At 41.6% G+C, this 12,090-nt stretch overlaps 1 protein-coding gene across 1 annotated transcript; it reads right to left on the reverse strand.

The window, feature by feature from the left end:
* Positions 1-6,880: 6,880 nt before the first annotated feature.
* On the reverse strand, positions 6,881-7,837 carry LOC131399151 (dnaJ homolog subfamily B member 3-like). The gene has a single exon (XM_058533255.1). It carries the CDS (start codon positions 7,835-7,837, stop codon positions 7,109-7,111), a length of 729 nt encoding a protein of 242 aa, XP_058389238.1. The 3' UTR covers positions 6,881-7,108.
* Between the last annotated feature and the right edge of the window lie 4,253 nt (positions 7,838-12,090).

The raw sequence follows: 12,090 nt of genomic DNA on the forward strand, positions 1-12,090 counted from the left end.
AGAGAAGTTAACTCACTCCCATTTTTCTAGCTGCATCATCCTGGGTGGGTGACCTAACCATTCTGGCCTTAATATTGTCACAGTGAGCACACAATAAATATTATCTATTATCATTATTTAAAAAGCACCCAGAAGGACAAAGTATGTCATCTGGAGACCTTCAGATATGTTTGTGCCAATTTATTTGGTACCTCAAAGATCAATTACACTGAAATCTTCAAGTATTATACATGGTAGGCACACCATTATCATTTCTGTTCCACCAAATTCTTTTTTGCTTTGATATTTTGACTCTCTTATTTATTTGGTTTGATATACCCTTAGATGTGACTCCTTTAAGTAGTTTATGGAATTTTCTCCAAATACGGAAGATCAAAGTCTAAGTCTTTTTTTTTTTTAAATTAACTAACCAACTCTTTTTTTTGCTAGGAAAGAGTCCCCTCAGCTGACATCTGTTGCCAATCTTCCTCTCTCTCTCTTTTTTTTTTCTCCCCAAAACCCCAGTACATAGTTGTATATTCTAGTTGTACGTCCTTCTAGTTCTTCTATGTGAGCCCCTGCCACAGCATGGCTACTGACAGATGGGTGGTGTGGTTCTGTACCTGGGAGCCAAACCCGAGCCATTGAAATGGAGTGTGCTGAACATTAACCACTAGGCCATCAGGGCTGGCTCCAAAGTCTAAGTCTTTTATATTTTCGCTCCTTCTCTTTCTTCTTTAAGATTTATGGTAGGTTGAATTATTTCATTGGTATTCTCAAAGAAATAATTTTGGACTTGCTTATTCTTTTTACTATTTTTTTCTATTTCATTAATTCCAGCTTACTTTTTTTTTTTTTTTTTTTTTTTTTTTTTGGTGAGGAAGATCGGCCCTGAGCTAACATCCAATGCCAATCCTCCTCTTTTTGTTGAGGAAGATTGGCCCCGAGCTAACATCCGTGCCCAGCTTCCTCTACTTTATATGGGACACTGCCGCAGCATGGCTTGACAAGCGGTGCAATGGTGCATGCCCGGGATCTGAACCCACGAACCCCAGGCTGCCACAGCAGAGCGTGCACTTAAACTGCTTGCACCACTGGGCTGGCCCTGGTTCCAGCTTACTTTTTATGAATGATATCATCCTTGCTTCTTTTGGTTTATTTTATAGTTGTTTTTCTAATTTCCTTAGGTAAATATTAAGTTCCTTTATGTTTTCTTAATAATGAAGCATTGAAGGTCATAAATAAAACCTTTTCTATGTCCCTAAGGTTTTAGCATAAATTGCTCTCATTTTCATTGTTTTTTTGTCATTTAAATTTTTGTTTTTGATTTCTTCTTTGAGTCAATGGCTATCTACAAGGCTGTTTCCAATTCCCACATAGTAAAGATTTATTGTGTCCTTCTTTTTAAAAATTTTTTCCTAATTATTTTGGATTATAATCAGAGAATGTTTCTTGTGAAGTGACTAGTTTTAAAGATTTCTTAATAGGTTTTCTTTATGGCCTAGTGTAGAGTTGTCCAATAGAAATATAATGCAAGCCACATATGTAATTAAAAACTTTTTAGTAGGCATGTTAAAAACAAAAAGAAGGTTAAAATTAATTTTAATAATACATTTTATTCAAGCAAATATATCCAAAACATTATCTTTTCAACATATACTCAATATAAAAATAGTAATGAGATACTTCATATTCTTTTTCTTTCATACAAAGTCTTCAAAATCTGGTCTGTATTTTACACTTACAGCATATATCAATTTGGACTAGCCACACTGCAGATGCTCAATAGTCATGTATAGCTAGTGGCTACTATATCAGACAGCATATGATCAACATTTGTGAATGTTCCATGGATACACCTAAAAATGTACATTTTCAATTTTTCTTTTAAAAAAACTTCATATGCCCAATTCTGAAAAAGATGTCTTAAAATATTTTCCTATTTAACTGAATTTTGCTCAATTTACATTTGAAATTTTTAATAACTTTTGCTTTAAACATATGGCTGCTAGACTGGTGCACCTGATTCAAAAGATTTATGCCTGTTGTATTTTTTTCATAAAGTTTGCCTTTTAAAAGTTTAATTGTGGTAAAATACACCTAAGATTTACCATCTTTAACATTTTTGAGATACAGTTTAGTAGTGTTAAGTACATTCACATTGTTGTGCAACCAACCTCCAGAACTCTTTTCACCTTGAAAAACTGAAACTCTATACCCCTTAAACAACTCCACATTCCCCTCTCTCCCCAGCCCCTGGCAACCACCATTCTACTTTCTGTCTCTATGAATTTGACTCCTCTAGGAACCTCATATAAGTGGATTCATACAGTATTTGTCTTTTTGTGGCTGACTTATTTCACTTAGCATAATGTCCTCAAGGTGCATTCATGTTGTAGCATATGTCAGAATTTCCTTCCTTTTTAAGACTAAATAATATTCCATTGTATGGATATACCACATTTTGTCTATTCATCTATTGATGGACATTTGGGTTGTTTCCACCTTTTGGCTATTGTGACTAACACTGCTATGAGCATGGGTGTACGAATATCTCTTTGAGATCCTGCTTTTGATTCTCTTGGGTATATACCCAGAAGTGGAATTGCTGGATCATATGGTAATTCTATTTTTAATTTTTGAGGAACTGCCATACTGTTTTCTCCAGTGACTGTACATTTAACATTCCCACCAACAGTTTACACATTTTCCAGTTTCTCCACATCCTCTCCAACACTTGTTATTTTCTGGTTTTTGGGTAGTAGCCGTCTTAATGGGTGTGAGATGGCATCTCATTGTAGTTTTGATTTGCATTTCCCTAATGATTAGTGATGCTGAGCATCTTTTCATGTGCTTATTGGCCATTTGTATATCTTCTTTGGAGAAATGTCTCTTCAAGTCCTTTGCTCATTTTTGAATTGGGTTTTTTTGTTGTTGAGTTTTAGAAGTTCTCTATATACTTTGGATATTATTCCCATATCAGATATATGATTTGCAAATATTTTCTCCCATTCTGTGGATTGCCATTTTACTCTGTTGTGTAAATTTTCATGAAGTCCAATTAGTTTCTTTTTTTGTTACCTGTGACTTTGGTGTCACGTTCAAGAAATCATTGCAAAATCCAATGTCACGAAGCTTTGTCCTATGTTTTATGCTATGAGTTTTATAGTTTTAGATCTTACATTTAGGTCTTTTATTTATTTTTGAGTTAACTTTTGTACATTTTGTATTATGTAAGGGTCCAACTTCATTCTTTTGCATGTGGATATATAGTTTCCCCAGCATGATTTGTTGAAAAGACTGTCCTTTTCCCATTGAATATCTTGGCACCCTTACCAAAAGTCATTTGACCATACATGTGAAGTCTATCTCTTTACTTTTAACTTGAAAAAAACTTTATAAAAAAGTTTCCTTAAAGAGTTTTTAAATAACATGTAAAAACCCCCTCCAATCAGATAGTTTCTATTGATGTAAGATTTCTGTCCATTCACACAATATATATACTTGATTTTATTCCTTCCATTTTGTGTAAGCTCATTTTTTTTTACCTTATTGTTTCCTTTTCCTTTTTTTTAAAACAAGGTTTTTTTCTTCGTTAATTTGGGGATTTTCTGGTGCTTTTCTATTTCCATATAAATGCAGTATAGCATCTTCAAATCTCTGACTCCCCTGCCTCCCTCTTTTGTTCATAAGGATTCTTGTGATTACATTGAGCCCACCCAGATAATCCAAGATAATCTCCCTGTCTCAAGATCTTTAACTTAATCAAACCTGCAAAGTCCCTTTTGCCATGTAAGGTGACATCTTCACAGGTTCCAGGGATTAGGATGTGGACATCTTTGCAAGGCCATTTTCTGCCTACCTCAGACAGTAAGCCTAAAGTTAAACCCAGATCTTATTGAAAACTTGAAAGTTTTCCTCTATTTAAGTTATTGAAATTTTTGTTCTGATTTCTTCTTTGGGAATATCTGTTATCTGTAGATTTCTATTTCTCAGGCTCTATTGCTAGCATCTTACTCTTCAACTTTATCTCTACTTTTCCGATGCATTCTGGGAGAGTTCTCTGAGGAGCATATTTATAACACTGACTTGACTTTCTGCATTATCAGTTGTGATCTTGTGGCTTTCAATGTCCATTTTTAAAAATTCATTTTTTGGCTTCCTTCAAGTCAGTTATTGTCCCCCCCCAAGACATGAATATACTCATTTTCAACAAATAATTTTGTTTTCAGAAAGTTCCAAGGTAAAGAATTCCTCTGAATGTTGTCCGATATAGATATCTCAAATGAAGCACTCTCCCTAGTTTGACATAAATATTCTCATCCACAAAGTGGAAAAAAAAAAACAAACAAAAAAAAACAAGGAGCTTTCCTTAGAGAACTCTGCCTTAACAAAGCTTATTTCTGATTGGGGATACTACAAGTTGCATATTAATAGGAGGAAGAGTTTTATAAATTACTAAAAAGTCTAAAATTCAGCTGAGTGGGATAAAGATGGAGAATAGACTATTCCAGTAATAAGGGTGTTGATGACTTCCCAGAGTGTAGTCATACTAGATTGCTGGTGATTGAAGTTATACCGATTGGTGGTAATTGAAATCTTACTGAAAGAGTTTAAAGGAGAGCGGGAGAAGAGGAAATATAAGGAATCTGTGTTTACTGAGAAAGTAGGACGAGAAAGTGGAATTAGCAACTCCTATAGAGGTAAGCAGTCGGATGAATGATCTCCCATGGTGAGAAGATCTTGCTGCCTGTTTGGAGACAGAAGAGCGGAATCCCAAGGAAGAAGCCTGATCCTTTAATGGTTATTTGAAGAGACTATTCTCTCTTCCAAATGTTTTCTGTTGTGTGAAGCAAGCTGAACTAAAAATAGCACTGTGTGGAGCTCTAGCCAGGGGAAGTGTTCAGCTATTTGGATGCTGCCGAGATGGCCACAGGTTTCTAAGTCTCTTGGGACTTGGAATGCGCCTCTCCCTACCTGGTGTGTTATGTGGGAAAGTGCTAGTGATCCCATGCAAGGAATCCACTGCAGGGGACTCGAGATGGTCATCTTTGCACCAGAGGAAATGCCTTTTTTCCACTCTGAAAGCCCCCTCAAACCTTTCCATAAAAGAGGAATACTGATATACAGGCCTACAGCAGTGTGATATTTTGCACCAAGTTATTTTTAAAAAGAGATTTTCAATTTTGAAAATTCTTTAAATAAAATGATTTATATTTCTGTAAAAGGAAAACTTTCCATTTAGCAGCACTAATCCAGGATATACCAAAACTGAATGCTGTGTTTCCCCTCAACTGTTATAATTAGCCAGAGCTGTTAAAGATCCATGACCTCTGAGTGACACTGGTATGCCAGACTCTTACTGGACCCAACTGAAGACTTTCATGACCACTAGACAATGGGGACTTGTTTTAACCAATTATATAGATACAAATGTACTTATTCTGTACCATCCAGAGTGGTAATTTTCAACCCTTAATGAGCATAACCACCATGAAACTGTGTGCCCACCTCTCTATCACTTCAAAACCCCTGACCATCCCTTCTCCCCTTGCTCCCAACAACTATGCCTGTCTACACTGGTGTGAGTTCCCTTGCCTGGCAAACAAATGAAGTCATGTTTTAAAAGCCCTGGTAGTCTGTTATATTCTGATACTTCTTGTACAGTTAGTGTATTAAGAAGCACTGCCCAGGTGCCTCAGTGACTATTTATTTGATGTGGTTTAACAGGCTCCGTGTGCCCCCGTGGGATAGTGGTGGCTAAATCCTATGTTCCCACTGAGCATTGTTTGCAAGTCATTCCATGGGGATTGGACTTCAAGGGCACCACAGGGTATCCAAACAAAATCTCATCTATTCTTGTTACCAATGCACTCAGGCCACATTACCTTTCAGTAAAGAACTAAGAACAGCCTGCATTTTTAGTCTGTCTAGTTCAGTTGCCTTTTTTCTCCCATGCTTCATGCAAACCTTTCCTTAGAGGTGACCAAGGGAGATGGCACACTTTGTGATGGACTATCCCAAGGCAACCATGCCCCAAAAGGCTTTCATTGGTGGCATAAACTGTGCCAACAGAAAACTACCCTCCCAGATGTGTGTATGTTGCCTCACCCAATCAATATTCCAAGCTTTCCAATATTCCTGGTTTTTGTCAACCTAATTTGCAATGAGATACATCCTGCATATGGCAATGGGATAGCTTCGTGTAGCCTTACAGAAATGCTTTTCACATTTCCAACAGTCATAGTTGTAGAACCAAGTTGGGTACAGGCTAGCAATCAGATTGGCATTGAGTTTTTGAGTCATCATTGCCACTGCATTTTTTATTGCTTAAGTCAAGGACCTGAGTCAGTACAGTCCTCAGGATGCCTTTGACCAACCATGTAACTGTGAGGAATTCACTTAAGTATTTTGCCCAAGTCTTTGGAGGGAATACCTTCTTGCTAACACTGACATCATTCAGTCCAGTGAAACTGATTTCAGGCTTCTGACCTCCAGATCTTTAAGAGAATAAATGTGACTTGTTTTAAGCTACCAAATTCCTGTTAATTTGTTACAGCAGCCACAGGAAACTAATACACCCACTTATGCCAGGTTTACCTGCTTTTAAAAAGCCTAGGCTTGACGTTATATTTAAACGGTCAACTTTTACTACGTTACCAGCATTTATGTGAAACTAAACACCATCTTTAATTTAAGCCAGATGTATTATTAATACATTCATATATTTTACTACTATGTGCTAAAAAATGAAGTAAAATGATCTATCTTGGCAATGTTGACTTCAGAGCAAACAACCTGGCTTACATTTCAAACAAAATGTAAGGGCAAGCTTCCAGGCGCTCTGGTGATGAACATTTTTTCCTAGTTCTACAGAATAATCACCGCCTGCCTTGGGATTATGTTTAATAAATAGCAAAGTGCATACAGATAATTACAACAGTTTTTCTTAAAGGCAGACAGAGGTCCTATTGTTCTGGTCCCTACAATAACAACAAATAGGCGTTGGCATGAACTGTTTATGAATTATGAGTACGGCTGTCTGAAAGTAGAGGTCACTTGCAATCTTCAAAGAAGAAAAAGTCCTGCTATTCCTCACAACGTGCTTTAAGTTGAATGTGGACTGGAATTACTTGGTGTCAATGTGCAGCAACTGCTCTTTGCCATTTATCATCAGGGACTTTAACTCGCCATCTTCTTCCACTTCCACCCTTTCCTGGCCATTCTCAACGATTCTCTTGGTGGTGATTTTTTTGCCATTCACTATTTCGGTGGAAGTCGACATGGATTTGAAGTTGCCCGTCCCACCACTACCACAGGACATGGAGAAGGAAGAAAGGCCTCCATTCCCCAGGGAACCAAAGGAAGGAAATCCCGTATCGGAAGAAGAAAAGCCACCCCCGAATGCTGGAAATTGACTGAAGGTGGAGAAAAGGTTTGCGGACCCTCTGCTTCTGCTTCCCCGGGAGGTCCTCCGACCTCCAAAAATGTTCTCAAGCGGGTCTCCGAAGAAGTCAAACGAAAATGGGTCCTGGCCGCCGAAGAACTCCCTGAAGACCTCGGCCGGGTCGCGGAAGGTGAAGACGTACTCGAAGGGGTCCTCGAAGAGCCCGCCGGCGCCGCCGCCGCCGCCCTCCTCTACCCCCGCCTCCCCGTATCGGTCGTAGACCTCCCTTTTCTTGGCGTCTGACAACACCTCGTACGCCTGGGCCACTTGTTTGAATCTCCTCTCCGCTTCCTCCTTGTTCTCGGGGTTTTTGTCGGGGTGCCACTTGAGCGCGAGCTTGCGGTACGCCTTCTTGATGGCCTCGGACGAGGCCTGGCGGGGCACGCCCAGCACCTCGTAGTAGTCCACCATGTCGGACGGCCAGGCACACCGAGCGGCGCGGCTGGCAGCCCCGGGGGGCGGGCCCGAGTGCCCCGCGAGGCCAGCCCGCTCGCGAGTGGCGCCCCTTGTGACGTAGCAGCATCTCATTGGTCGAGGCTGCATCCCAGAATGCAGTGCTGGGGAGCTTGCCCCACTCCCTACAAGGCGCTCTGTGACGTGTTTCACGCGGGTGCCGAGGCACCGCTTACCCGTGGCCACGCCCACTCCCCGGCTCCTCCCACCTACCGGCCTCCCCCGCCTCCCCCTCTATAGGGTAGAAAAAAGAGGAAGTTATCGGGTAGAATGGGGGCTACGACTGGCTGCCATAGAGAATGATTTTCTTAAAGTAGGCTTTCCGTGGACCTTCCCGTGGGCCCATGGATAGGGGTAGAGTGATGGGAGAGAGTTTGGTCTGACCTTGGGCTGAAGATCAGTCATGTTGTTTGTCTAAGTCAGCAATTCTCCAACTCTTGGCCCCAGGACCGGTTTGCTTTTGTTCATGTGGGTTATATCTATCAATACTTACTCCCTTAGAAATTAAAACAAATTCATTAGTCAATTTAATGGTAACAATAAAACCATTGCATGCTAACATAATCATATTTTTATGGAAAAATAGTGATTTTTTCAAAACAAAAAAATTTGGTGAGGAGTGGCCTCATTTTACATTTTTTGCATCTCTCTGGCTTAACAGAAGAGAGCTGGATTCTTATATCTGCTTCTGCAGTCAATATGTTGCAGTATCACGTGTCATGTGGCCACTGGGAAACTCCTCTGTATGCTGATGAGAGAATGAAAGTGAACAAGTCAAATATCATTGTTATGGAAATAGTTTTGACTTTGCAAAATTCCCCTGAAAAGTTTTGGATATAGCCCTGGCCCATAGTTTGAGAACTCCTGGCCTAGCATATCAAAATGATTAAGACTTGCTGGCCATGTTTATAGCGCTATGGGTAAACTTAGGGTGCAGTGATTATTTCCACAAAAACTGGTGTATCGTGACCGTGACTTTTCTTTTTGGCGTTTCTTGACATCTGACTTCTCTTCACTTCGTCCTTGTGCTCTCTCGGGTAGTATAGTCTTTGCTTTGATAAATGCTGAGGCAACACTAGTAAAGGTCACTTAGTACTAAGAGGAAAACAATTAACCAGCAAACTTACTTAACATTTCCTCATATCATGATAAAGGGTAGTAGATCTGAAAGGGTGTGCTATGTCACCAGAACAAACTGGTGGCTTTATATCACCTTGAATGATTGCCTATAAAGCCCTGGACTTGGTACTGGGTAAGCACGCAATAAACAGTAGTAGGAAGCTGATCAGGTGTAGAGTCCAATGGCAACGAAGCAATGCGGGAAAGTGCAAAACGTGTTTTGGGAAGGGCAAGTGATCCAGAATGCCCGGAGGGAGAAGGGCAGACGGAGGAGTCTAGTGGAAGTGCTCAAGATTAGGAATGAGTTTGGACAGGTGGGCTGGGATCCATTCTAGGGAGTTCTGTGGGCAAGGCTGAGGAGTCTGAATTCTATTCTGGGCCCTAGGAAGCTGTTGACCAAGGTTATCAGGTGGTGGTGAGTTGGAGCTGTGCAGGGGTCTGCTGATGCAGGGAATCAGAAGGGACAGATAGGAGTTGAGGGCATTGGGAGCTGAGGCCCTGAACAGGACCATGGCAACTGGGTCTGAGACACAGTGGTAGAATCATCCACATTCAGCACTTGCTTCGATATGGGGCCTACAATAAAGGGAGAAGGGAAGTCACATCTAAACAGACACATTTACTGAGTGTTTACTGTCTGCAAAACCACGGACTGGCACCTGAGTGAGAGAGTGATTCCAAAGCTGAAACTCTGCCTGTTAAGAAGAGGAAGAGAGAGAGAGAGAGAGAGTCTAGTAGGAGAGACAAATATGCAGACTGCTAAAGGAAATAAGGCAGAATAAAACAAAATGCTACAGAGATTCAAGGAAAACACATTTGTTTCCCCTAGAGGGTCCCATAGATTATCCAAAAGGCAATGAACTTGTTTACATAGCTCATTAGTTGAGTAACAAGCAGCTCTAATCTAATCCCATCAAAGGAGCTGGGAGTGTGTGATGGGTCTCTTAACTACTGGTTTCAGCTTAAAAAGAAATCATCTTCCAGTGGGTTCCAGAAACTCTCTCGCAGACATCGTACTCTACAGTAGGCCCCAAGCAAGACCACAGTGCGGCCTTGCTCTGTGTTTCCTTGGCCACCCCTGCTCCCCCACCAAGCACATTTCACCCTGCCCTACAGTTGCCTGGTTGCTTATCTCTTGCCCACTGGAGCCCTTCTGACAGGCAAGGACCATTTCTAACTTGGTTTTCTAGTCCCAGCTTCTAGCAGAATGCCAGCAGGGCCAACATTCTCATAAATATTGGGTGAGTGGGGGAATTAGCAATGGATTTTGAGTGTCAGGTCTGCTCAGGTTCCAGGGCAGAAGCTTTATTGGGTTGCTTAGTAGTGGTTCTTGGTTGTAATTCTTGAGAGTGAATGTGGGTTCCCTGCTGTTCACATTGGTGAACAACAGTCCCTGGTCACAGGCAGAGTCTTGGCCCCAAACCATCTGGGTACACAGTGGGCTCAAAAAATTCTGAGGCTCTGCGTGAGGCAGGAAAGTCATAAAGTCATGTCAGTGGTGACTGTGTGTTTTTACAGCCCTTTGCTCCATGGTGTAATCTACAGATGAACTCTCATGACATGGAGACTTCCGAAGAATGATTGCCCTTAATGTTTAAACTGGGCTATCAATTTCAAAATTGCAGGTAAGGGCACACCAATAAGGCAAAGCCTTGCTGCCTCTTTTCTGCTTACCCCGAATCTTGGTTCTGGAGAATGGAGAGTGCTCGTGGGTTGTGCGCGGGGAGCTTCAGAGTGCATGTGTGTGTGAGCACTCTTACGTCAGCACATACAAGACTAGAGGTCTGTGGAGGGTGGTGGTACAGGGAAAAGAGACTCTTAAGTTCCTACTCTAAGTACCAGAATGAGGGGTCCTGTGAATACGCCCACAGGACACCAAAGCTTTAAAGTTAGCAGTTTCTCCATGACCCTCCTAACAGATCCTCATGTATGGGGGGCCAGTGATGTCCGCTGTCAACATATCGGGATCTGTGCTTTCAGCCTGGAATTGTATAGAACAGCAATGGATCCCAAAAGGAAAGAGTGACATACTCAGTTCTGTCTGCACTCCGATTTGCCCTTTCTTCGGGAAGGGCATTTCTATTCAGCAACTAACCACCGTATTTGCTCTCCAACCTGGCACCAGATCTTTTGGGGTACTAGCTGGGTATTGCTGTGTGAGCACCTACTACATAATCCCAAAGTCTTGCCATCTGCCTTCTCTCCATTTATATTGATTGGGTAATGACTGTGGGGATCACAGCTTCACTTCTGACTTCTAGTTGGTTGTAAATTTCGATGGCAGCCTTAATACCATTGTCTGGGCCCCGCTGGAGGGAGTTGTGCTTGAGAGCAGGGTCTCTGGGCTCTGATACCCAGGGCCTGGATCTCGGCTCTGCTGCTTAGTAAATTTAGGACTCTGGCAAATCACTTTGTCTCTCTGAGCCTCAGTGTCTTCGACTGTAAAATGGGAATAATAGTATCTGCCTTGTAGGATAGTTCTGGGGGATTACATAGGACGTGTTGTGAAGTGCTGAGCACCATCCTTGGCACGTTGCACAAGCTCAATAAATACATATTCTTCTTATCATTTTTCTCCACCTCTGCCCCTTGCCTTCCACCTAGTCATCAGAATTTCCCAAAGCGTCTTCCTTCCCCTGGACCTTGGGCCTGTGTGATGATGTCTACAGTTTAACTTACCGTTGTTCCCGTATCTATTTTGGTTTCTTCTTTACAGTGTTCTCCTGCTACCTCTCTGAATGAATACAGATCTGTCCTGGGAAAGACCTTCTGTGCACAGGTCCTCAAGCAGGTTTCCCTTTCCCATCATTCTCTACCCCAGCAGCATTCATTTCCTCCTTAGCATGTTTCTCAGCCTCGAATGTATCTATCTGTTCAAATTGTCAGTCTGTTTCTTTTGATGGAGCATGAGTTCTGGGAAGGCAGGAGACTCATCTGTGGTGATCTCTGCTGGAGCCTCCAGGCCCAGCACTGTGCCGGACTCAATACATATTTGTTGGACGAATGAAACAAAAAACGATGCAGCAAGAGCAGATCCCTGAGAAGGGATTCTTCTGCGGAGAAGGACATTCTAAGAAGTTTCCACGGGCCAA

This window comes from Diceros bicornis, chromosome 37 (genome assembly GCF_020826845.1).
Source record: "Diceros bicornis minor isolate mBicDic1 chromosome 37, mDicBic1.mat.cur, whole genome shotgun sequence".
In the NCBI taxonomy this organism is placed as follows: domain Eukaryota; kingdom Metazoa; phylum Chordata; class Mammalia; order Perissodactyla; family Rhinocerotidae; genus Diceros; species Diceros bicornis.

What these genes read in the sequence shown, in the direction of transcription:
- LOC131399151 (XM_058533255.1), bottom strand. Translation starts at nt 7,837, where the DNA reads ATGGTGGACTACTACGAGGTGCTGGGCGTGCCCCGCCAGGCCTCGTCC.